This window comes from Rhinolophus sinicus, chromosome 12, assembly GCF_057876585.1.
Source record: "Rhinolophus sinicus isolate RSI-liver-muscle chromosome 12, RSI-T2T, whole genome shotgun sequence".
Classification (NCBI taxonomy): domain Eukaryota; kingdom Metazoa; phylum Chordata; class Mammalia; order Chiroptera; family Rhinolophidae; genus Rhinolophus; species Rhinolophus sinicus.
In genome coordinates, this window is record NC_142512.1 from 40,670,468 (window position 1) to 40,696,441 (window position 25,974).

The 25,974-nt window shown below is 40.1% G+C and overlaps 1 protein-coding gene across 8 annotated transcripts in view; it reads left to right on the plus strand.

Annotated features, from left to right (window-relative positions):
• ATP6V0A1 (ATPase H+ transporting V0 subunit a1) overlaps positions 1-25,974 on the plus strand; it is a 51,569-nt gene that overhangs the window by 10,956 nt on the left and 14,639 nt on the right. For 3 of the 8 annotated variants that reach the window (XM_019747623.3, XM_019747624.3, XM_074320262.2), the window contains exons 3-18: positions 1,448-1,526; positions 2,725-2,822; positions 3,384-3,512; positions 8,757-8,860; positions 9,186-9,312; positions 11,159-11,241; positions 12,126-12,219; positions 14,407-14,619; positions 16,472-16,622; positions 17,483-17,622; positions 17,928-18,085; positions 18,549-18,639; positions 20,704-20,822; positions 21,375-21,588; positions 21,963-22,070; positions 22,922-22,996. In XM_019747623.3, the coding sequence (XP_019603182.1) occupies positions 1,448-1,526; positions 2,725-2,822; positions 3,384-3,512; positions 8,757-8,860; positions 9,186-9,312; positions 11,159-11,241; positions 12,126-12,219; positions 14,407-14,619; positions 16,472-16,622; positions 17,483-17,622; positions 17,928-18,085; positions 18,549-18,639; positions 20,704-20,822; positions 21,375-21,588; positions 21,963-22,070; positions 22,922-22,996 (1,983 nt within the window). The remainder of the gene's footprint in view (positions 1-1,447; positions 1,527-2,724; positions 2,823-3,383; positions 3,513-8,756; positions 8,861-9,185; positions 9,313-11,158; positions 11,242-12,125; positions 12,220-14,406; positions 14,620-16,471; positions 16,623-17,482; positions 17,623-17,927; positions 18,086-18,548; positions 18,640-20,703; positions 20,823-21,374; positions 21,589-21,962; positions 22,071-22,921; positions 22,997-25,974) is intronic. The other 5 variants (XM_019747628.3, XM_019747629.3, XM_019747626.3 and 2 more) reach the window with 3 other exon arrangements.

Consider the following 25,974-nt stretch of genomic DNA (forward strand, 5'->3'; position numbering starts at 1 on the left):
ACAGTTGGATCATTGCCAGATTGGAACTATTATAAATAAAGCTGCTGTAAACATGCCTACCTACAAGTCTCTGTAGACATTTTTTTTTCATTTTCTTACATAAGTTCCCAGTAGTGGAATGCTCAGTCATGAGGTAGGTAGGTATATGTTTAACTGTATAGGAAAGTGCCAACAGTATTGCACTTACTTTTTAACAGCTTTTGTCACAACAAGTTGTGTTTATTGGTTTGTGTCTGTTTCTTCCATGGGACTGAGCTCCTCAAAGTTAGGACATACCTTCCTTATGTGTATTTACACCAGCGCATAATACAGTGTCTGGCACATTTTTGGTGCTCTATAAATGTGGAGTTATTGAATGAGTAACTCTAGTAGTTCTTTATTACTTTTACAGAATGTATCACATGCTATTTTATTATGTTCATCTTCTCTACTAGATTTCAAGCTTCTTAATGAGTAGGAACTTGTTTTATTCTTTTATTCTCTTTTTTTAAAGATTTTATTGGGGAAGGGGAACAGGAAGGACTTTATTGGGGAACAGTGTGTACTTCCAGGACTTTTTTCCAAGTCAAGTTGTTGTCCTTTCGGTCTTAGTCGTGGAGGGTGCAGCTCAGCTCCAGGTCCAGTTGCTGTTGTTAGTTGTAAGGGGCACAGCCCACCATCCCTTGTGGGAGTCGAGGAATCAAACTGGCAACCTTGTGGTTGAGAGCCTGTGCTCCAACCAGCTGAGCCATCCAGGAACTCAGTGGCAGCTCAGCTCAAGGTGCTGTGTTCAATCTTAGTTGCAGGGGGTGGAGCCCACCATCCCTTGCAGGACTCGAGGAGTGGAACCGGCAACCTTGTGGTTGAGAGCCCACTGGCCCATGTGGGAATCCAGCTGGCAGCCTTCGGAGTTAGGAGCATGGAGCTCCAACCGCCTAAGCCACCAGGCCGGCCGGTGTTTTATTCTTGTATTTCCCAGAATATGTGTCATATCGCTTTGAAAATTACTTGTGATGTATGAATGAATAAACCAATCTGTCATTTAGAAGGTGAAAACCCTGGGACAGAAGAAAAAGAGAAGTTTGCTTCCTCTCTCTTCTAATTGGGAAGGAGAGAAGGAAAACCATGCAGAGCTTCTATTAGACCCATTGTCCAAATTTGTGGTGGTGGTGGTGGAGGAGGGGGCTCACTGAGGCTTTTGGCCTGTGAAGAACATTTTGTACCACTGTGCTTTACCTAAGTTGCCTCCATTCCAATGATATGTTGCAGCAGTTGAGGGAAGGGTTTTTATCTTTAGTTGGTGTGACAAGTCCCCAAGCAGATTATGTAGATCGGTAGACAGTTTTTATTAGTGTTGCATCATACATTGACACAAAATTAGGTTTTCACTTTGCAGGATGTGTTGCCTGTGAAACAGAAGCAATAGGTGCAGTGTTTTAATATTTGATATTGTGTTCTTGTTTTGCAGTTAAATCCAGATGTGAATGTTTTCCAGCGGAAATTTGTAAATGAAGTTAGAAGATGTGAAGAAATGGATCGAAAGCTTCGTATGTGCATTTTGGTCTTGCATGATGTTCCTAAAATGAGTCATTTCTCTAAATTAGAGACTCTATTTGTCTTAATAAAGAAAGGAAATATTACAGGAGAAAAGAAAAGGAGGAAAATCTTGTGATCTTGATGTTAAAATAAATTTATTGTGTACAGGTAGATTTTGTGGTGTTCGGGCCAGGTAGTGCTTAATGGAAACCTTGTTTGAGATGACAAAGCTGCGAGCTGAAAACACTCACTTGTTTTTTGTGGGAATGGTTTTGTAACTACATTACAGGGTTCTGAGAGATAGGATCCAGCCACCATCCATATCAGATGTCAACATAGCCACTTTTTAATCTGAGCTATTTGTGGGGGAAGAAACTAACGTTTATTAAGGTCCTATTGAGAGTTAGGGTATTAATATATTTCATTCATTTCCCACAACATTCCTTCAACGTGGGTATTAACCTCATTTAACAAATGAGGAAACCAAAGATCAGAGAGGTTAAGTGACTTGCCCAAGAATGTAAGTGGTTGTGATGGAATCAGTATTTGAATCCGGTTGTTCTGTCTGGCACTAAAACCCAAGATCTTACTACTGTACTATGCCAGCTTTCAGTTGGCTGATAAGTGAATTTGGTCCCCCTCCTAAAAAAAAAAAAGTCAGTCGTTGTCACCTGAAACACTTTCCTCTTCTGGTGTTTTGGGGCCTTATTCCTCCTCTTGCTTTTTGTTCGTTTTGTTTCACTTAAGCTGACCTGATTGTTTTCAAATATAATGAAATCTTTTTGATCTGGAGTTGTCTCACTAGTGCGTCAGTTGTCAAGTTTACTATTGAATTGGCTCTTCTGTAGCCCTGCTCTGCCAGCAGTACCTGTGGCCAGACCCATCATACCCCAGAAGCATCTGGGGTAGCAGTCACCTGGGGTGGAGAGCCGAAGTAGATGAGGACCTGTTTGAAGATCAGAAGAGGGAAAGAGGACAGTAGTGGGATGATAACCCTCTTTAGGGTAGCTGTGCTTCAGAGAGTGTGGGGTAGGAGGAAGAGGAATGTAGAGAAAAAAGGACTTACATGTTCTGTTTCTTGTGTACAAAAGTATCTTTTGTAGAATGAAGCTCTTTTTCGCCCGGTTCGGGGTCTTACTATTTTTTTCCTCAAATATTGGCAATTCCAGACATGTGATATACATGAATATTTTGATTCTGTCTTTTTAGGATTTGTTGAGAAGGAGATAAGAAAAGCTAATATCCCAATAATGGACACCGGCGAAAATCCAGAGGTGCCCTTCCCCCGGGACATGATCGACTTAGAGGTAAACAGTTCTGAGGAAGCCAGATAAGTTTCTTTCTACTTAAATGCAGAAATTTCTGGGTGGATAGAGAGTAGAGTGATTCTTGTTGTCTTTGTTAGCACTGTTTATTGATTACAAGTTTCTTGTGGATGGCATTAAAATAAAGTCCGTTTTTTATGGTATGGAACAGTGCCTGAAATAATATCCCATGCCACTAAATAAATTATTGAAACCTTATTGGATTAATGTCAGTTCATCTAGTAATTTATTAATCTCATAGACTAAATAAATGAATAGCCAATCAACTTTTCAATATTTATTTTATCCATATGAAGTCCCCTGAGAAATTCAATCAAGTGTTTAATAGAATCTGTAGACAAAGAAAGAGAATTTTAAGCAAAATTTTTCATAAAGAAAATTGCCCTGGCAAAACCACAGATCTGCAGGGTAGGTATAAGATAGCTTTGAACTGTCAGGATGGCAAGAGTTCTGTGGGATGGATGAATCCATCTGTCTTTCAGAGCCAGCATGTTGAGCTTAGTTTGAGTTAAGAGTTTGATTTTTTTTTTTTTTTTTTGGCAGGCCAATTTTGAGAAGATTGAAAATGAACTGAAGGAAATCAACACAAACCAGGAAGCTCTGAAGAGAAACTTCCTGGAACTGACTGAATTAAAATTTATACTTCGCAAAACTCAGCAGTTTTTTGATGAGGTCAGACTATTGTTTCTTTTAGTATTTGAGCAGCTGATAAATCCACCCGCACCAGTGGGCCATATTTTTATTCCAGTAATTACTTTAATTTGCTAATTTGAAAGCAGTACCATTTCACATCCTGTTTTAGTTGAAGAAATGTCCAGTTATGTTCCATTTTTCATGCAGTACACAGCCAGCCATAGTTTTATATATTTTTGTGTTTTCTGCAATTTTTCATCTCAAGATGGGGAAAGGAACTCTAAAGTAATTGTAGAAACATAGTTGAAATTTTTACATTATACTTTAAGGTAAGTAAATGTTTAAGGTTAAAGTTGAAACAATAAGAAACATTTGGTAATACGTGAAATTATAACTAAGGTTTAATCTCCAAACCTTTTGTCCTCAAATTGTAATTTTATTTTCTGTGTTTTCTTATCAACCTTTGAGCACATTTTTAACCACTTCAGGTAGCACATGTCACACTTTAATTTTTTTAAGGTTTTTTTTTTTTTTTTTTAGTGTTATATGAAAATATTGGTAGGATGCCTGTTTGGAATTTCTAGATTTTCACATAACCTTAACTGTTAATAAGTTCCTGAGTTAAAAATGTAGGTAAAGTTGTGAGTTGGCAGCTTGCTGAGGTGACCCCATGGAAGGGATTTGGAGCAAGGCTTTCAGAAGACTTCCTTCTCCTAATTAAATCTGGGGAAGAGTCTTAGTTTTCAGCCTAGGCATGCTTTTTTTGGCCTAAAATACAGGTAACTTTTTTACAGGTGTCTTTACCACCAGGTTGGATTGTTCTAGCCAGTGTTCAGTGTGCCTTCCTATAAAGATCTTTATTGCCTTTGCCCCACAAGAGAAGAAATTGTGGCAAAGCTTTATAAAAAATAGAGGCACCCTAGTTTGAGAACACTGGGCTAGAGAAAGTCAGCTGGAAATGTAATACATTCTTCAATAACTAAGGATTTGACTCAGAGAATCCATGCAAATTAAAAAGATCTGCTGGGGCGAGGGAAAGGGGAAATGCGCTTATGAATTTAATTGCCTAGTCCTCCCAAGAATCAGAATCTGGCTACATATCAAGGGAGGTGCGATGTGAACATTCAGCTTGCTCACTGAGTTGAGAATGTTGAGCCTGATGATAACTCCTCTTACCAGTTCCCAGTATCATCATACTAGCGGGTGTGGCTCAGTGTGATTAACTCTTTCCAAGTGCTTCCAGTCTTTTGCAACAGGCATGGCCACTTATGCCATATGTTTTTTTGTTGGTTTGTTTGTCTTTTAAGGAGGGCGCAGCTCACAGTGACCCATGTGGGGATGAAACCAGCAATCTTGGTGTTACCAGCACCACGCTCTAACCAACTGAGCTAACCAGCCACCCCGCCATATGGTTTTAATGAACAAAAACTCCAGTGTGCTCACTGCATAAACATTATTGTATTTATTTTCATTAATCCACTGAGCATTGGATGAACACCTACTCTATGTGAGGCATAAGATGAGTAGGACATGGTTCCTATGCTCCAGGAATGTGTCCCTTAATCATATCAGGAAAACTCCCCGGAAACAATGCCTCTATGTGCACACACTCCTGTGTTTTACTAAATGTGTCCAAGCTGCTGCCCACAGATCCAATGAAAATCTGGCCTCAGGAGCAAAGCTCAGATACTTTTAGCATCATTTGGGGCTTAATTCTTTTGTTCCCACCCTCCCTTTTTGCTGAAATATATGCATATTTCAGATATTGCTGAAATATATGAAAATGTCTTTCATAACTTCCTGAGTTTAAGGATGGGAATAGGTTTCCTAGTCTAGCTCATTCTGAGATTCTGAATAAAAACTGACAAATGGACTCCCTTAATGGAAATAGTTATTTAAACTTAATGTTATAATTAAAAAAAATAGTAAAAATTAAATCAGAGGAACCACTTGAAAAGATAATATAAGAATTTAAAATTGTAAGTTACAGATTTAGGAATTTTCTTTGTGGTTAATAAGTCTAAACATGGAATGCTCACGTTGAGAAGGCTCGCGTTTAAGTCTTCATGCCCAGTCCATGGTGAGTTCCTACTCATGCAAAACATTTTTTTTTTAATCTCCGGAAGTACTTTTGAGTACCAGGCCTTGGCTGTGAGCAGTTCTTCCGCTGCTTTCGTCATCAGTCCCTCACATTCCTAGCACCCTCACCCCAGTGCAGGAAATCTGTCAAGCACCACTCTGCCTTTTCTCTCTAAGTGCATGGTCAGTGCCTGGCTGCTCGTGCCACTAGCTCGCCTCAGCCAGGTCCTTTTCAGTGGCCCTTGCCCTGCTGTTACAGAACAGCAGCCTCAGGTGTCACTGCCATGACAGGAGAGCTCACAGAGTAAGCATGTCTCATGCGAGGCCACGCTTTAAATAATGAAAAAGATAAGGAAACTTGGGACCCTCAAATCTCAGAAACGTAGGTTCTTCATGAGATTTTTCTTCCATGCCTGAAATTATAAGGTTTGTAAATTGCCTCAAACACTATCAATTTCAAACCCTTCTTTTTGGAAAATATGATCAATAATTTGTAATAATGAGTTAGCAGAAAATGGCTAAATCAGAGCATGATTCTTTCCATCTTTTAATATAGGGGTTCTGATTGGTGAGGTGTGTAGAAGGGGAAAGGTAAACACATGCTGAATATTCTCATGATTTAAGATGATTACAAATTCGACTTAGCCATTTCTTATCCAGAGCATTTAAAATGACTTGTTAATGATTATCCTTTTCTCAGTCTTCTTTCTAATGAAGAACTGTAAGAGCTGGAGAGATTTCTCTGCATCTTTTACCATAAGCACCATAACACATGAGAACGTAAAGAAGACTGGAAAAGTAATGGTTAATGGCATGCAGTCCCTGCCTTCCTTTCCTTCTGAGTTTTCCATCTGCTTTCTTTACTTTTCTTTTCCATCTGCCATTTCCTTTGGGGCTTGGGTGAACGCATTAGGTGATGAGATGGAATATTTTTCTTAACATAGATGGAAGTAAAAGTGTTTGCTCTTGGTAATTAACGTAGCTTAAACTGGTCATGCAGCTTATACTTACTCGTAAGTGTAGAAATAGAACAGCCAAAGTTCTGCGACTTCCTTTTTCAAGGCATGGTTTCAGTATTCTGACTGGGGGAAGGGGTGAAACAGAGGGTATAGCAAGTAATTTAGAGGAACATTGGAAGTGCTGTTATTGTCAGTAGACAACCCAGATTAGGATTTAGATACTCGATGACATGGTTTTAGAGACTGATTTGAAGGTCCTCAGTTAGTGGTCTGGTCATCCTAGTTTCCCATCAGGCACAATTACTTTATTTAAAAAATTTTAACTGTTCTCTCTAAGACAGAGGATTCTTAAGTATGAAGTAGTGGAATTATTAATTAGAATATCATTGCAAGTTTCTATTTAATTTAATTTTTTTTTTATACCCAGAAAGTCCCAGATATAGTCTTTGGAGTAGTCTAATTGCTGTTCCATCAGTTGTCCCCTTTAGAGCACATATATTTGCTGAGTATGATCTTTAGGGTTTACTTTAACCAGGTCTTTTGAACTTGAAGGGAAGTAAGCAGGAGTCTTGTGAATAGCAGTCAGTTTCACTGGTTGTTGCCAAGGGATATCCTAAGAGCAAATTGAAGTGTGGTTGTCATCTGGATTCTCAAAACAAGTTGCCTGTGGCTTATAGTCAGCTGATTTGACTTGAAGTAGGAACAAAAAGAGCCCTGTAAACTTCCATTTGACAGCAAGAGGTAACCAGTGACCCCCCTGACCTCATCTTAAGCTTTTCCAAACCTCATGACAGTATTTCTCTGCCCTTCTGGCATGCTCACTACCTGCCTTTCCCCTTTTCTCTGAATCAAAGTTGATCCTGCTTTTAGAATTCACTTCTCGAAACAATTGCTTTCACTTTTTTAGGCTTTCAGACTTACATGTATGGTCTTATGACTTAGGGTTCCCACGTGACTTGTTTTGATACTGGAATTGACGGGACTAGAATCAAATTGAAATTTAGAATGAAAGTGATGCAGAAAAATTTTCCTGATGTTTGTTTGTTTAATTTTGCTTTTGACAAAGAAGATTATTCTGGCTTACTTCTAGTCTTTGATCAAACAAGTAGTGCATGGATATTAAAGTTGGGGAGATCAGGCAGTAGGGAAGTCGACTGGCCTTTATTTTTTAGGCCAGCTTTTTCCTGATGGGAGTGAAAGGTGGTAGGATATGTTGCGTGTAGAGAGGCTAGGAAATACAGACCTACATCTGAGAAGGTCCCTCTCCTTCATTTCATTGTATAAACTGTCATGGTGGAAATCATTTTAAATTTAAACAATTAAACTAGCCCACACACTCTATACTGGCTTACTAGTTGTTACTCTCTTTACTTCTTGATTTAGCTTGTTGGATTAAGCTGTGTTCTCAAGCATCCTTTAACTGTAAGGCCTACATGAACTTTTTAATATTTCTGAATGTCCTAAAAACCGGGACATTCAGGTATGTTTTCCCTTTTTCTTCCCTTTGTTGATGTGGTGGAGGCCCAGGCCTGCCCAGCTATTGTGCTGCTTCTCCTTTTGGAGAAAGAAGTACTCTTTAAATCCCAGGGTCTGGAGCATTTTATGCAGTGGCCATGCTGAAAGTTCTCATATTCTGCATTTTTAAGAGCACAGAAAACCTAGATATCTGGAGATGCCCCTTCTCCCTTTCTCCAGATCACACACTGTATTCAAGACAGTGACAATGCCTTGTTTTTGTTCCTTGGAAAGAGAGTCTCCATCTATCATATTCTCACACAGGGAAAATTCTAGTTTTTGTAGCTGCCTGGAAATTTGATGTTGAGAGTATCTGCAGAGCTGCCTTGTTTTGCTTGAAAGGAAGAAATACTTCAGCTTCTAGCCACGTGCAAAGGTATTTCCTGGTACTTCTATGGCTTATTCAGGAAAACATAGGAGAAAAAATGGCTTCCACCAAGTAAGATTTATACATGTCACCATCATCTAATGGTTTTTTTTGTTTTTATTTTTAATGCCTTATTTCTTAAACCATTTCCCCAGATGCTTTACTGGGGCTATTATGCTTTCTTTACCTGTTGTTTCTTTCCTTTGTTTTCTTTCCCTATTCTTCTTGTTTTCTTTTTGTGGGTATGTCTTCTCTTTTGGTGGTTTGTTTTTCATCTTTATTTTCTGAACTTATCTCCTGGTTCCTCGTTCCCTGCATGCCACTAACTATTTTCATTAGATATTAATTGATTTGTGAATTCAGGCTGAATTGCATCATCAGCAGATGGCGGATCCAGACCTGTTGGAAGAGTCCTCATCCCTCTTGGAGCCAAGTGAGATGGGAAGAGGCACGCCTTTAAGACTTGGGTAAGTGCCCCTTCAACTCTCAGTGCTCTGTGGGGTCATGTTCTTCTTTGCTATTCAAAAGAGCAAAAGGCGGGACATTCACTTGCTACCAGAATGCGCTCTCTTCTGAGCCTGTTGAGAGGTGTTCCTAAGTCGTTTTGGATTCAACTCCTGAGTTGTTCTGTCAACTCTTCTGGGTCCAGGAATAAGATTTTAGCAGCCCTTTTGACATAATGCGTTGCCTCGTGTGTATCATCTTTGTCCCTCGCCTCTCTCTTTCTTTGTCTCAAAGCCTTCCATCCCATGACCTGGAATAGATTTCCCAATCTGGCTCTTCTCCCCACAGCTTCGTGGCTGGTGTGATTAACCGGGAGCGCATCCCGACTTTTGAGCGCATGCTTTGGCGGGTGTGCCGGGGGAATGTGTTCCTGCGACAGGCTGAAATCGAGAACCCCCTGGAGGATCCTGTGACTGTAAGACGAGGAAATTGGGTCCCATGGAGTAGGTCCTGTAAAGGGAGCTCAGAGCAGTAACCATGGTGCCACCTGACTCTGACCCTCCCACAGAGGAGGAGCCCTTATGTACACCCCTGCTTTGATCTGAGAATTTGAAGGACTTCTCTTTTCCTCTTAACTTCTGTCGTATGTGTACATACGATGTATACATGATACATACATGTACATTTTTAAGCTTTACCTGTGTGTAGGTATTATTTTGATTGTAAATATATTTTTTCCAGTTATTTAACCTTTAGAATTTATGTTTTCTGTTACTTTTCTGGGACCAAGACAAAGAAAATTAACTTTCTCTGAAAATTAACTTAAAGCAAGACATCTGGTTCCCAGTTTGGTACTATCCGTGTAAAAGAAGAATGAGAGAGTTCCTAAATTGTGATCTCTATAAGTTGATGAAATTTTAGTTGGTTGGTAAGGTGTTTGCTTTTGTTTTGTTTTGTTTTGTTTTTTTGTCTACTTGTTTGTTGAGAGATTTAGGAACTTAGTTTTAAAATACATATTGTGCAAGATAGGATGCACTTCCCCACCCAGTGCTTTGGAAAGTAGGACTGGCTTGACCTCTTAGCGTTTGACGTAATGGGACAGAGTTCTTAACATAAACTTACATTGCGTATGGTGAGTCCTGATTTCAGGGACCTCAAGCAAAGAAGATTAAATGTTCTGCAGAAAATCTATGTCACCTTTGTATTAGTATTATTTAGAAGCCTGAAGTGCATTTCTCTGTTCTAAATTATCTATTGGATTTCTTAAATTAGTATTCTTTGCTCTACCTAAGAAGGGAGATTGAATTCTGAGACCTCTCAGAGTGGGTGGGTTATGCATCTAAAAATAATCCAGTTACAGTATATGGCTTTTATCCTCAGTATTGAGTGGGAGCTTGGTGACACTTAGGTGAGTCCCCTTACCCAGAAGAGCAGTTTTATAGTCTTACCGGAGGCTGTCCTTGGGTTGAGGAGACATTGCAGTGTGTAGTCACACTTAAGGTGGAGCTGTGCTCAGGAATATTTAGCTAGGTTTCTGGGCAACAGAAACTATTTTATCAACAAATCGAGGAAAGGGGGTTCCAGATAGCTATAACAGAACAGCTGCACCAAGAGTGTGCTCCAGGTTATTTCTAGAGGATGTAGGAATTTAAGAGTCTCGAGCCGTATTTTCTTCACTCTTCAGCCCCTTTTATCCTTCTAAAGTTTTGTTTGCTTGTTTTCGTATTATAAAAGCTCTATAGGAATATGAGAAAATACTGGCAAACAGAGTCAATCCTAGTTAACACCCAGCATAACTTATTCTTCTGATCTTTCCTTCCAGTTCTTGCATCAGACTCCAGATGTAAATGTGGTGTTTGGAATGGGTTGCCTTCTGCCTTGCCCCCTAAAGTCTAAATCCACATGGATCATGAGATTCTACTTCAATATCCTCCCCAGCTACTCAGTCCCTTATAGTTATCCAATTCCCTTTATCTGGGAATTTCTAAGCATGGAAACAGACAGGAATGGCTTCTCTCTCTTTCTTCTCCTCTGTACTTACATCAATCAGGCAGCCTAAGATTTAAAATAGAATTGGTCAATAGAGCTAAGTTGTGTCAAGGACCCTGGTTGAGTTTAAAAACAAATAGAGATTAGAGATTATAGGGTACATGTTCTTGTAGTGGAGCTTAAGAAATGGATGGAGGATGGTGGTTCAAGTACAGGATTGCCATATTCTTAATGGAATCCTGTTGTTCTTGTATCACCAAGAAAGTAAGTTATTTAAGACGTTTTCTTCTGGATTAGAAGTCTGAAGTCTCGGCTTTTGGTTTGGGGCCCAGGGTGACTACGTGCACAAGTCTGTGTTCATCATTTTCTTCCAAGGCGATCAGCTGAAGAACAGAGTCAAGAAAATCTGTGAAGGGTGAGAAAAACATTCCTCCCCCGAGGGTGCAGTCATGCGGCCTAACTCTTAAGCCTTAGAGTATACAAGAGTGAAACACAAACCCTATTAGTCTGCCTTTACATGGTGAATATACCTTTTAATAATGTTAGGGCTATTTTAAACAATTAGAAATGGCCTACGTTCATTTTTTAAGGCATTTTTTTAAAGCACCGTCAAAATCACAATTTCCTTTCCTTGAAAAGAAGTAATTAGGACTCATGATTTATAAATGCTACATTGTTCTGGAACAATGGGTCTGCCTACCCAGCAGTATGCCATAGGCAACGAGCCCTTAACCTTTTCTGCAATTTTGCCCATAAGATCTTTCTTCTGTGCCATTTTTCAATATAACATGTATTACTGTTTTTGTGGGGTTTTTCCCCCTTTTTCTGCCTCCCCGCCCCACTCTAGTTCAAGCCCAGCTGAGGCAGTTGGTCACTAGTTCGTTGGTCGGCCGCTCGTGAGCAGTCCTTGGTAGTCCACGGCAGCACCTCCCACCAGCTCTAGGGAGAGCCCTTGTTCACAGTCTTAGCTAAGAGGGTGAAGCTCTCTGTCCCATGTGGGAATCGAACCGGCGATCTCGGCATTAGGAGCACGGTGCTCCAGCCACCTGAGCCACTGGGCTCGCCCTGTTTTTTTATTCTAACGGAATTTAATAGCTACAGAGAATGTCAAGATAGTCCAAATATTATTGTTCTATCTATAGACCACTTCCCATAAATAATTATTTTATTGATTAGTGCATCAGTGTGAACTAATTCTGTTTTGGTTCTTCTAGTAAAGTAATATTCCTTTCTGAGATTATTTAAATTGGATAGGTTAGGAAACTTCCACGTTCCTGAGGCTGTGTCTGTACATTCCAGGTTCCGGGCCTCACTCTATCCATGTCCTGAGACCCCCCAGGAGAGGAAGGAAATGGCTTCTGGAGTTAATACCAGGATTGACGATCTTCAAATGGTACACAGAGGGCTGGAGGGAGTTTGTTTTTGAAATGCTGAAATAGGAGAACAGTTTCCTTTCCTTGAAACACTAACAGTTTATTAGGCACCTGCAGTAGCTTGGAATACCAAAAAAAGAAATGTCCACGGGTAATGTGTCCCCTTAGGAGCTGGGGAAAAGTTTCAGGGAATGACTGTTAAAAATAACATTTATCATCCTCAAACATGACAGGAATGCTGTGCATCTGAAATTGTTGTTGCTTAGAGTATTTAATTCCCCTCCTCATGAGTCAGATATTTTTTATAATAAATTTTAAAAGTATCTTTAGTTAAGGAAAAAAACACACCAAATAATACTGAAGTACGTATAAAGTCAGCCCGCGCTCTCACACACACCCTACCTCCAGAGGCAGCCACCCTTAGCTTGGTGTGGATCCTTCTGGTCACCTGGGATCTTAACCAGAGTCTAGCCAGAGTCCCGACCTGACTCTTGTACCCAAGAAGAGACTGTGCTAGACTTTTAACCAAATAGCAGTGGATGTGGTTGACACACACCATGGTTGTCACAGGGTTCTAAGAAAGGAGTCAGGATTTCTCCGTACATGGAGGGAAAAAGGTGGCCCGTGGAGCTTTGTTCCCTGTGGAAAGAATGTGCTGATTGCCCCTTGAAACATTAACAAACATACCAATCCCAAAGGCATTTCATTCCAGCGGTGGCAAAATTGTCAGAGCTGTTGTAATCCCCATTTCAACTGCTTTCCTCATCTTTCCCTCCAACCCTCATTGTATGTGACCCACCAGCATGGCCTATTGTCGGCTCCTTTGAGATACACTTATCTGTTTAACGAAAACTGTTGGTGGGTGATAGGCCATATTCGTACATTGTGGGTTTTAGGACTGTCTTAGCCCCTCCCAGGATTATGGGTAGATTTTTAAAGAGCATGTGCAACTCAGCTGTATGAACTAAAACTTTAAAAAAGGATCAAATACCAAGGAGTGAGATGTGGGAGTGGGTACAGGGAAAGAGAAAATAGAACATTGCTTGTAAGTTTATTTAGCATCCCTCCAGAAGTTTTAATAGAAATTGTGAAATTGTCAACAGCCAGAAGAGAAAGCAGCTTTGTTCCTTTATTCTCAGGTGATTTAAGAGTTTCCCTAACATGCCCTGGCTTTTTTTGTTATTGTTGTTAACCTCTCTGTGGAAGTCACCTTCTCTTGCCCAAGATGGTTTTTCGGGGAGTACTTACTACTTTTTTTCTTAACTGATTTGAAAGAGCCAGCTATGATGAAGACTTATGCTAGCATGGTCAGTATATAGCATTGTCCTCTTCAAAGCAATGTTGAGATTTAAGATAGATTTTCATGCAGAAGTATGTGTGGTGGGTTTGCTTGCCCAATTTTGGCTTAGTCCCTCTTCTGCTATTGAAATATTAAATATTTGGCAATAAACAAGGCAGTAGGATATAAAGTGTCCCTGCTCCTTCCTCCCATTCTAGTCTTGGCAGGATGATTCCTCTGAGAGAAACCTGTACTGGTTTCCAAAGGATCAGCGCTGAAATACTTTTCCCCCAAGAAGCCGGACAGGAAGATAAAGCCTAGTCTGCCCCATGAGGACAGTGGTATGTGGCAGTCGAACTCCCTCTAAAGTCTCTGGATCTTCCTGACCCAGTGTCTTCTGTCTCCTGTGTGGGGTCCCTCTTGGCCCAGGCAGACCCTGGTGTTCAGCACTGCCGCTTTCCCACCGTACCCTGCTGCTGGCTTATGTTCAGGGCATTCTGCAGCTTCTGTTCTTAAGTATGGCTGTGTTACTTTGTCAACACCTGGGCCTGGGATGCTGACTTCCTTGCGTCTGACTTACAGGCCACACATACAAAGTCATCGCTCTTTAATGATCCAAGTAAAAAGCCAGTGATCTGGTGTACGTGGATTTGGTGGTAAGGTTAAATATATAGAGAAGAGCTAAAAAACATTTTCTCAGGTTTCTCTTGTGCTTGAAGCTAAACAAAAATGAATGTTAATAACTAGAACTCTAAATTTCTTATAATTTGGCCAAAAAAAAGTATAAAGAAAAGCCATTCTAGTTAGAGGAAGAAAAAACAGATCCCCAGTAGCCCCTCTCAGAAAGCTTTGCCTCTTTGCCCTTCATTTCCTGAGATCTAAGATTGGTGTTAGAAGTATCCCTCCCTTGTTCCTTTCTCTCCCACAGGTTCTGAATCAAACTGAGGATCACCGCCAGAGGGTTCTGCAGGCAGCTGCTAAGAACATCCGCGTCTGGTTCATCAAAGTGCGGAAGATGAAGGCCATCTACCACACTCTGAACCTGTGCAACATAGACGTGACCCAGAAGTGCCTGATTGCAGAGGTCTGGTGCCCTGTCACTGACCTTGACTCCATCCAGTTTGCACTCAGAAGGGGCACGGTGAGTACTCCTGCAGCTGGCAGTGCAGCCTACAGCCAGGAAAAGAGGTTCCCATCAACAGTAACGTTAATTAACATTTTTATGGCATTTGTACTTTCAGAGTTGTTTAATATACTCATCTTGTATCCTGACAATACATTTCATGCATCTGTCCTTATTTTCCCAATGTGGAAACTGCAGTTCAAAAAAGATCAAATGACTTGACCGTATACCCATGTCTCTCCAGGGTAGCTCATGACCAGAATGTCAATTTCCTGATCCACTGTGTCCGTTAGGCTCTTCTGCAGTAGGAGCCTGGCAGGCCTGTCTTGTAGTTATCGCTACTGCTCTGTTCAAGGCACTGAGCTAGGCAGAGATGGAAAAAATAAGCCCTAAAGTATCTTACAATTTACTTGGAGAGGCTGACATGCAAACATACGAGGCCCTCTGTGCTAAGAGTGGCTTATGTGTGTAGAGAGAGGGTGCTAGCTTTTCCAATTAAGATGATCAGACGAGCTGCAAGAAGAAGGTGGCACTGGAGCTTTGAAGAATGGCTAAGATGTTGACCAGCAATGATGAGAAGAAAACGATATGGACAAAGGCAGGAAGTATAGTACAACCATGCGTGGTTGGGCAAGAACAGGAATTATAATAGGTGAGCCAAAAGAGTAAGAGGTAAACCTCATTAGGGAGATTGTAACCTACCTGTGAAAGGTTTCTAAATACCAGGTTAGAGGGTTTAAATTTTATTCCAGAGGGAGCAGAGAGACATTGGAAGTTATTTAGCAGTGAAAGGACGTGATCAAAGCAGAGTTTTAAAGGAGTAATCTGTTGATAGTATCCACGTTGGACTGGGGTATAGAGAGAGTCTACACGTGGGGAATCAGTTAAGAAGTTATTGTAAACATAGAATAGTAAGTTATAAGGACCCCTAGGGTAAGATTTGACAACAGGAAAAGAAAATAATGATGAATTTGTGAGACATTCTTTAGGAAGAATCAATAGGTATACGTGATTTCTAGCAACATGCAGGAGAAAAACAAGGAGAAAAAATTTAAATGTTTCTGAGGCATTAAAGCTGGGTGGCCGGTAGAATAATGGTTCTGTTAATGGAAGTAAAAGTTCAGCAAGAAAAACATATTGATAGGGGAAAGATGGTAAGTTCAGTTTCAGTCACATCAAGGGGCTAGATAGAAATCCACATGGAAATATCAAGCAGGTAATGGGACAGTTTCTCCAAAAGAGAAAATAAGGAACCTAAGATAGGACCTTAGGGGCCCTGCTGTGTTTAGGGATAGGCAGAGAGGAAAAGCCAGTAAAGAGACAGAAAAGGCATGGTCAGTGCATGCCTAAGGAATAAAGATTTATACCTAAGAGGAAGATTTCCAGAGTCAGTGGATTGCATGTGGGAGAAAAGACCTTTGGATCTGGTGATGAGCCAGCCACTTTGAATAAGCATACTCAGCTAGACTGCGGGAGATTAGGGAGTTTAGGTGGTGAAGGAGGAGAGTCAGAGAATATACTTTGCTTTCTCCATAAATGAAGGAAAGAACAGCGATGCTCTCAGAAAGGCAGGTGCAGATGCCTCCAGAGAAAGAGCTTTCATGTTTTCTTTGGTTCCACATTTTAGAATTAAATTTTTTTTCACAGGAAGGATATTCTTCCCAAGACTTAATTTAAATCTTTCATTGTAAATTTTATACCTAGTTTCAGTTTCCCCAACCACTGAGAAAGATTGAGATACAATTTCACATAAAAGAAAATGCACACATTTTATGTGTACAGTTCTATGGGTTTTGATAAATACGTACATCTGTGTAACCACCTCCAGGAGGATGACCTAATGTTGGTACATGCGCTTCTTGTTTCCCAGGAACACAGTGGTTCCACCGTACCCTCCATCTTGAACAGGATGCAGACAAACCAGACTCCCCCAACCTATAACAAAACCAATAAGTTCACATACGGCTTTCAGAACATAGTAGATGCGTACGGGATTGGAACTTACCGAGAGATAAATCCAGGTAAAAAAGCTTGAATCATTTCCCTTTAGAGGTTTTCCTTTTTGTTTGTTATCTTTTAATGCCTCACTTTAAATGCTATTGGATTGTTAGTGGATTGGATTCTTCTCTGTGCCCTGACAGCTGTAAAATACCTGGCTCTCTTGAGCATGCCATTTGCAGAAACTGCTTTAAGCAAAAAGTTTTTTACAAAAATAGCTGACATTTTAAAATGGCTTCCCTGTTCTAGGTTAAACAGAGAAAGTATAGCAATTATTGACCATTTTAGGCACAAGGAAGATTTCTCCTCTGTTTGGAGAGTTAATTATTAAGTCAGGAGTCAGAGAATTCATTTTCAGCTGGGCTTTCTCCCACTTATCTGGTTAACTGCATTCAGCTGGGAAAGGGTTGTCGCACAAGAGGAGAAAGCTGGTCTGCCTCAGGAGCAGTGTCCCAGGGGTTAGAAAAAAGGAATCAAAGAACAAACCACACTGTTGCCAAAGCTAGAAATAAAACTTTCACTTTCTGTGTTTCAAATGCTAGCAGGAGCTCAGATGCCATCTGAGCTGCTTCGTGAGGCTGTGCTGGTCCTTCCAGGGAAGATTTTCCCTGGTAGTCCATCTGTCCAGCGGTGTGGGAATAAGCCACCTCATGTTGATCGTAGAGTATGGATAGTCATGTGACATGTTAGGAGTTGTTATGGTTTTCTGTACTTTGTCTTCTTCCTCCTTGAGTTTCTTTTTCTTAATTTTTCAATTACAGTTGACATACACTATTATATTACTTTCAGGTGTACAACATAATGATTAGACATTTATGTAACTTAGGAAATGATCACCCCGATAAGTCTAGTACCCACCTGATAGCCTTTGGTTTCTTTATAGCTCCGTATACCATCATCACTTTCCCTTTCCTGTTTGCTGTGATGTTTGGGGACTTTGGCCATGGAATTTTGATGACCCTTTTCGCTGTATGGATGGTCTTACGGGAGAGCCGGATCCTCTCCCAGAAGAATGAGAATGAGGTAATGTTTAAGTTACATCTGCATTCGACTGACACTTTATAATTTCTAAGTGTTCATTATAAAAAATATCATCTGGAAGTGTTTTATCCATACATTTATAGAGAAGTTACGTTCATTTTAATACTAAAGAGGACTATGAAAGGGAATTTCTTGTTAGCATTGTATTTTGCTTCATACTTCAAGCTCTCTGGCTCATGATGAAGTAAAGTGGTGGGTGAGGAAAGGTCTAGCATATTCTAAGTCACAGAGTCACAGTATGACCTCCAGCGTGTACATTTCATTGACTTCTTTCTTCTGGTTCCCAGATGTTTAGCACTGTGTTCAGCGGCCGGTACATCATCCTTCTGATGGGTGTGTTCTCCATCTACACTGGCCTCATCTACAATGATTGCTTTTCCAAGTCTCTTAATATCTTTGGGTCATCCTGGAGCGTACGGCCGATGTTCACTATATATAATTGGACGTAAGTTGCAAAAGAAGCTAAAAGTCAAAGCTTATTCCTTTCATATTCAGCTCTGATTTTCCAGACAGGCTGTAAACTAAAACTTCTTAGGAGGTGGCTGACAGTATCTGTGTTTGAGAAGGATACAGTGTCTCCTCTTACTTATGCTCCCGCTTGGGAAGTACTTTGTGATTTGTTCAGCAGTATCAGGAACTGAAACTGTAAATTAGGCACATTGATTCGGTCCGTGAATTAAAAGCAGATTGCCCAAATTCCCTTCCCGGTTGTATACGTGTGTTTAATTTTTCTTATTTTTTTTTGTTTGTTTAATCTCCATTCCCCTCTCACCTCAGATACTTGTCCCTCCTCTTTTACTGAAGAGACGAGATAGCTGTAGTTGTCTCTTTTGGGGATCAGTTTCTGGACCCCAGTAGTTCCTCTCTGTTGATAAAAAATAAATGCAACTTTTCTCCTAACATGGTAGGGAGGAGACACTTCATGGGAACCCTGTGCTCCAGTTGAACCCAGCTGTCCCTGGCGTTTTTGGTGGACCATACCCTTTTGGCATCGATCCAGTAAGAGCACTTCTTTCCTATATGTCTGATACTAAAAGTTTAGACTGTGACTTTGAAGTGAGAGAATTAAAGTGAAAATAAATAGTTGTTTGGTTTTTAGTGGACATACTTTTGGAAAACCTTGGTGTATCTATCTGTCCAGTATACTTCACAGCCATAAAAGACCCAGGTTTCTTAGGGAGCCAAATAATTTTTCCTGAGCTGCTTATTTCAGAGGTAGCTAATAATACTGACTCTAGGAAGACTGATTTTCAAGACTCCTTCCCACTTTAATTTATTTTATTTAACTTAGTTTGGTTTTTATTTTTTGTTTGTTTTAACAAAGCAGAAATAGCTTTTTTCCTTTGGGTTTAGATTTCCATTCTTTATATACTTACAAGACGTATCAGAGAATTTAATTGGTTTTTTTCCCCAAATATTTAGGCAGATAAAGTGTGATCAAATCTTTTGTATTGATAATTTAAAAAGCGTTTGGGGGGAATTTCAGAATAAGCTTTAGACAGTAAGGATTACAAAATTCCAGAGGAAAAACAGATCATTATGGGCCAGAAAGATTAAGGTTTCTTATAAAAAATGGGAATTAATCTCGCCTTTAAAAAATATCTCAGATTGGTATAGGTGAGAAATGTGTGCAAAAGCATAGAGATGAAAGTTAATTATTTTAATTGTGATCGAAGCTAGTGTTACTGAAATGCTTACTGTGGACCAGGCACTGTACTGAGTCCTCAGGATATCTGATTTATCCTCACACAAGTCTATCAGGTAGGTAATGCTGTTCCTATTGTACAGATAAGGAAACTGAGGTTTGGAGAGGTTTAATAACATTTTATATATGCATTTATTTAACAAATGTTTATTGAATCCTTATTGTCTCCAACGCACAGTGTCCTGTTGGGTGAAACACAGAATTTTAAGACATAGCTCCTGCCCTCAAGTAGTTTGGAGTCTAGTAAAAATATTATCTTACATTTATATAATGATCTGTAGTTACAGTTTTCCTGGCAGACATTTTATTTGATTACAGGGTAGATATGGAGTTTGAAGTGCCTGTGGGACTCCCAGGTATAAATGTCTGTCAGGCAGTTGGAGTTGTAGCGCTGATTTTCAGGTGAGACTGGGGTTAGAAGAGCGAACCAGTCATAAGTTTTCAGGTTGGAGGTCTCTGAGGATGAGCTCTTCATGAAGAGGTCAGTTCAGAAAGAGTCTGGAGATCTGGCTTATCAGTCTACAGAGTTTACACTTCAGCCTAGGGATGACAGGGGGTCAGGGTTGGTTTTGGCACAGGGAACTGACTGCATCAGAGTCATGAGTTAAGAAACGTAACCTGATGGCCAAGTGGAGGCAGAAAAACTGTCTGGAAAATATTACAGGCGCCCGGGCCTTAGGGGACAAAGCTTAAGGAAATTAATGTTTATGAGTAGATGGAATGACAGCACCACAGGGACGCAATCAGCAAAACAGATTGTGGGAGCATCTATAAGATAACCAACCAACCAAATTTCTTCAACAAACATTTTGTAAGGAATAAAAAAGGAGAACTGGAGGGAGAACCAATAGAGTAGAGACTTAGGGGCTATATTAACAATCCCAGTGCACAGACCTTATCTGGACCCTTATTTGAATAAATGAATTATTTAAAAAAATTGAACACAATTAGGGAAATTTGAATGCTGACTGTATATTTCATCCTATTAAAGAACCATTGTTAATGCTTTGGGGTGTGATAACAAGTATTGTGCTCATGTTTTAAAAATGAGTCCTTTTAGAGATCTGTACTGAAATATTTACAGGTAAAATGGTATGATATCTGGACTTTGCTTCAAAATAACATGGAGGTTGGGAGTGGGTTGGGATGTGATGAAACGAGATTGACTGTGAGTTGTAAGTGGATGTAACTGTTGAAGCTGGGTGATAGGTACGTGGGAGTTTGTTACACTGTTCTCACTATTGAAGTCTATGTTTAGAATTTTCCATAATTAAAAACAACCCATTTCTTAAATAGGTGAATATTTTTCCATTTGAGACCTCTTTATAATACCTTTTTGTTTTCTTGGGTTGTGACAGATTTGGAACATTGCTACCAATAAACTGACCTTCCTCAACTCCTTTAAGATGAAGATGTCCGTTATCCTTGGCATTATCCACATGATGTTTGGAGTCAGCCTGAGCCTTCTCAACCATACGTGAGTCACTCTGTGTCTGTTATGAGAATGCATGTAGTTTAGATGATGCTCTTGCCTAAAGAAATCATGACATCTTTGGGGAAGGATTAGTAACTCCGAACCCTTCTGTGTTAAGTGCTTTTATAAACAGGTTGCATGTTCTTAAATGAGGCTTACTTAATATTAGTCCCTTAACAATTTATACTTGTAGTAAAGATCTTTGAGAAAACCTTGTGTCATTTTCATCAAAATGAGTTATTATTGGTTTTTTTTACCTTGATGTGTAACGCACATAAAATTATGAACTTTGGTCTCAGAATATACTAGATTTTCCAATCTCGTTCTCATGGGAGAATGCTGGGGATGGTACTGGAGCTGTTCAAGGTCCAAACGTTTGAAAGTCATGGTTAATCCTGCTTGTCTCTGTGCCTCCAGTGCTCTGGCTGTTGCTTCTTAAAGTGATAAGGACAGAATTGAGGGAGTGTTAGGAGAAAATCTAGTAAGCACCCCACTTGGTGTAGGGGTGACCCTGGGTCTAGTCACCTTTGACATTTTTCCTTTCTTCCTTTTTAGCTATTTCAAGAAGCCCCTGAATATCTACTTTGGATTTATTCCTGAAATAATCTTCATGACCTCTTTGTTTGGCTACTTGGTTATCCTTATTTTTTACAAGTGGACAGCCTATGATGCTCATACATCTAAAAAAGCGCCAAGCCTTCTGATCCATTTCATAAACATGTTCCTCTTTTCCTACCCAGACTCTAATTCGATGCTGTATTCTGGACAGGTGCGTCAACCCAGAAGTGGACTGTGTTAGGTGGTTCCCCTAGGTCAGAAAGTTAGTTATTTCTGTGACCCTAAAAAAACCTTTAAAAATCCATTTCTGTAATATTTAGTTTTCAGACCATACATCCAGATCTGAATTCAGTCCATTCTTCTTACTTGGGAGGGTCTTCTGTAATTTCCTTGTCCAGAAAGGGTAGAATAATAACTCGCTCCTATGGGACAGTTCCTGGGCTTTGCCATGACATCTGATGTTTTTGAGGAACTGAGTAGCATTATTCACAGATCAGTAAGAAAGTACCATTTGGAGGGAAATTTGTGCTGAAGTTGGAAAGTGCATGTTTGATTAAATGTGATGTGCCTTGTCCTTATTTGCAGAAAGGAATTCAGTGTTTCCTGGTAGTGGTTGCCCTACTGTGTGTACCGTGGATGCTGCTATTTAAACCTCTGGTCCTTCGCCATCAGTATTTGAGGAGGAAGCATTTGGTGGGTGTATTTCCGTTGTTGAAAGTTACTAGATTTTATTTTTTTAAATTTTTTTTTTAAGATCAAGGCAATTCCTCATTGGACCTAATGAATTGTGCATAAGTCTATATACTCTTAAAATGCATTTGTGTCATATCTCAACGTAAGCACTGGACCTGCTGAAGTAGAAAAAAACATGTTTTTGCTGCTCGGACATCTGGATTCCGCTTTGGCTAGCTCGGGTATAGAGAATAAGTCATAAGTTTTTACCTTTCCTGGTCATGATTTGCTCACACTGTGCTCAGCAAAATCCAGGTCTGGGCCTGTCTAGATGCAGCATCAGCCAAAGCAAGGCTGCAAGAGCTGCAGCTGGCTGAGCCCACTCATGTGGTTTGCCTGGGCAACCACAGGGCTGGCGCTGAGACATTTTCTTTTAAAATAAAACCGTGATACTTTCACCAACCAAAACATCCGGAGCAAAGATTGGGTTTGAAGCATGTTGTTTTTTTTCTTTTTCAAAAACAGCATACATGCTTGTGTTTACTTAATGTGTGTGTGTATGAGTTCTAAACACACACACACACACACACACACACACACACACACACACACACAGTTGCCAAATGTTCATTTCTGGCTATGCAATAATGGTTATTTATTACACTGCCTGGTAAAACCCAAAAGATCTTTTTGCATGACTCTCATACGGCTGTTAGATTGTTACTCCTGTTAGAGAGCAGCTGAGTTACCAGACCCTCCTTCTCCCTTTTCTGACCATCTTCATCCGTCCATGTGCCCTCCATTCGTTTCCCCCTTCACTCCCTCCCTCTTTGTTTCCTTCTCCCTTCCTCTTTTCTTCCATTCACTATCAGGAAGGGCAACCTGTGGAGGCCCCAGTCAGCCCAACCCCGAGCCAACAGGGAATAGAGGCAGCAGCGGCTGCAACAGTGAGTGAACTGAAACCAACAAACCATCACATGTTGTTTAAAGAGGTGGCAAACAGTGCAGCAGAATTCTTCTTAACTATATTGAGAGCGTGGGACATGTGTGCTCTTGGGAAATATGTCCTTGTTACTCATTCAGAAGATGACAGAAAAGATTTCCACCTCCTATGAGTAGATTCTGATACCATCTTTGCCATTGGTCTACTAAGTTTCTGTTCAAATATGTAAGTACAGTCATGTTTATGGAAGCAGAGTGGCTGTTGTACCCTCTCCAAGTCCCATCATCTTCATCCAAGATGGCAGGACTCATCCACTTTTGTGTCTGTATTTTGTGACCATGTAGTGGATGATTTTTCAGCATGGAGTAAGAACAACTCTGTGATTCTTGAATTATTTCCCAACACGTTAAAAGTTCTGCTTCAGATTGGTGCTTGGATATTTGTTCCATTTTAGCTGTGACTTACTCTCTTTCCAGTGGAAGCTTATACATGGCTACTTTTTCGTGAGAGACTGAAAAGCCCTCATGTCCTTAGCTGTTCCAGTGAGACCTCCACTCTGCCGTGTGTCTTGTGTATACTGTACATCTGATGTAATAACCAAACTCATCTTCTGCTTTGATCTTTCCTTCTTCAAGTACTAATTCATGATTCAGTATCAGCACTTTGGGTGTTAAGCATTTCAATATTTGTCTTTAAAAACATCTCTTAACCAAAATCTTACAGTGCCCTAATAACAAAATAGTCCAATCTATTCTAGGTAATAAATCTATAAGATTTTTAAGTCTCACCTTAGTGATTCTCATGTACTGCTGTGTTCTAGCAGCATCAGACTCCTTTAAAAGAGAACAAAATATTTAAATGGATAACCATTTCCTTCATTAGGTATTTCTGATCATTTTAAACTTAGAAAACTACTATAGTCATCCTTTTAGAACTAGTCTAAAAGGGCTGGTATTTTGGATCAGAAGATATTTTAATGTTGCCGCTCAAAATTATTTTCAAGTAAGACTTTACTTTCTCCTTTCCTATGAAAATTTTTTTTAAAAATCCCTTAAAGCACATACTATCCATTTATTGACATCCTTTCCATGTATTGCTCTTCATTCTGCTGGTCTTGGTATATTTAAGATGTGTTTCTCATGTGTCAATCTTGATGCTTTTAAATCTGGCATCCTCGTCTTTGATTCTATTCAAGTTAAAAAGTCCCCAGTCTGGAAACCTGCACATTCATAGGGTCTTCTTAGCCCACTGGTTTTTTTCAGCCAAACATCTGGAGAGCAGCCTGAAGGCATCAGGATGATAATTCTTTTATAAGGGCCCTGGATTCTTGACTCCAAAGGGCTGAGGCTCTGAACACTGATTTGTTTTTGTTCTGTTCTGTGTCCTCTTGGTTGTCTGTAAACCGTGTATCACAGTTTAATTTTTCTTTTCTTTTTTCTGCTGATGTGTGTGTCTCATCCCCTTTCCTATAACTCTCATTCCCTATATTCTGAGAGGACAGTCGTCAGTGTCCAGCTGGAAGTTTAACCTGTTTGCCCGTCATTTTATCTTCTGGTTGGGGAAATCAGAAGAGGCCTTCTGCTTTAGGAGCCTTGAAACCCGAAGCCCGCCTCTTCTCCTCTAAGCCATCGCAGGATATGCTGGAGGCCTCTCCTGTCATCCATGCCCCCTGTTGCCCTTTCAGTGTACCTTTTGAGGGTGGTCAGGTGTAATGTTTGCATGATCTAGAGGTGCCCAGGGCTTTAGCGGTTCCTGAATCTACCTACACATCAGAATCACCTGATGAACTTTCTATTTGTTTCTTAGGGTATTAAAACAAAACAGATAAGTGGAAGCGGAAATAAGGATGGCGCATACTCCATGACCAAGACAATTCCCTACTGACATTAAAAAATAAAATTAAAGCAGTAGGTGTACTTGGTTAGAAAATGAAATAAAGGAGCATTTGAAATCTTGCTCCTCAGCAGATGTTGTCAAATAAACTCATAAAATGTTTTTAAATGCAAATAATACTGAAAGTGAAAGCCTCCCTATCCCTGATACCCTTCTCCTCATCAAGAGTAACAGAATTTTGCCTAAAATTGTTTCTGTGCATATGTCAGCATATGTGTCACTATTAATATAAGTGTATGTATGGACTATGTATATTTGAAATATATATTTGAAACACATTAGGAATTATGTTTAAATTATAGCACTCTTCTGCCCCTTGCTTTATTAGATTTTTAAAAATTTAGTATATCTTAGAGATTGTTTCATAGTGATACTCTTTTTTATAGTTGCCTAGCATTCCGTAGACCATTCTGTTGGATGTGCTACAATTATGTAATCACTCTCTTCCTGATGAATGTGTTAGTTGTTTCCAGTTCTTTGCTATTACAGATAACAGTGCAGGGAACATCCTTTTCCATGTATCTTGATAAAATTTCATAAGCAAGTTCTCAGCAGTGGGTGGGATTGCTGAGTCTCAAAGGGTGCATGCATTTTGTGTGTGTGTGCGTGCGTTTTCAATTCTGATAGACAATCAAAATGATTGTACAGTTTGTACTTGGGGAAATGTTTTTTTTAAACACAGGTTTCCTAGGCCCCACCCCAGACCTACCAAATTCATTCTTCCTGGGGGTAGTATTCGGGAATCTCTATTTAAGGAAATGTAGCTTTCGAGGTGATTCTGATAGAGCTGATTCTCTAACCAGGACATGAGGATTTGCCCAAACTCTGAGGAGTGGTGGTCAGTAAGTGGTAAAAAATGAAGGTGTGAGTGGGGACCCCAGGGCAGTTGACCAAACCTGTTTACACGCTGTTGGCGCTGCTTGCCCAGAAGGCTGTTTTGCAGGAGAACAGTCTTCCAGCTCTTACCTTGTTTGGCTCCTCGGACAGAAACCATATGCAGTGGGTCTAGGGGCTGTTTCTTCAGCTCCTTTCACTCTGTGGCAGGTTAGCACTAACTGGCGTCTGTCAGACTTAATCCCAGTTCTGCCT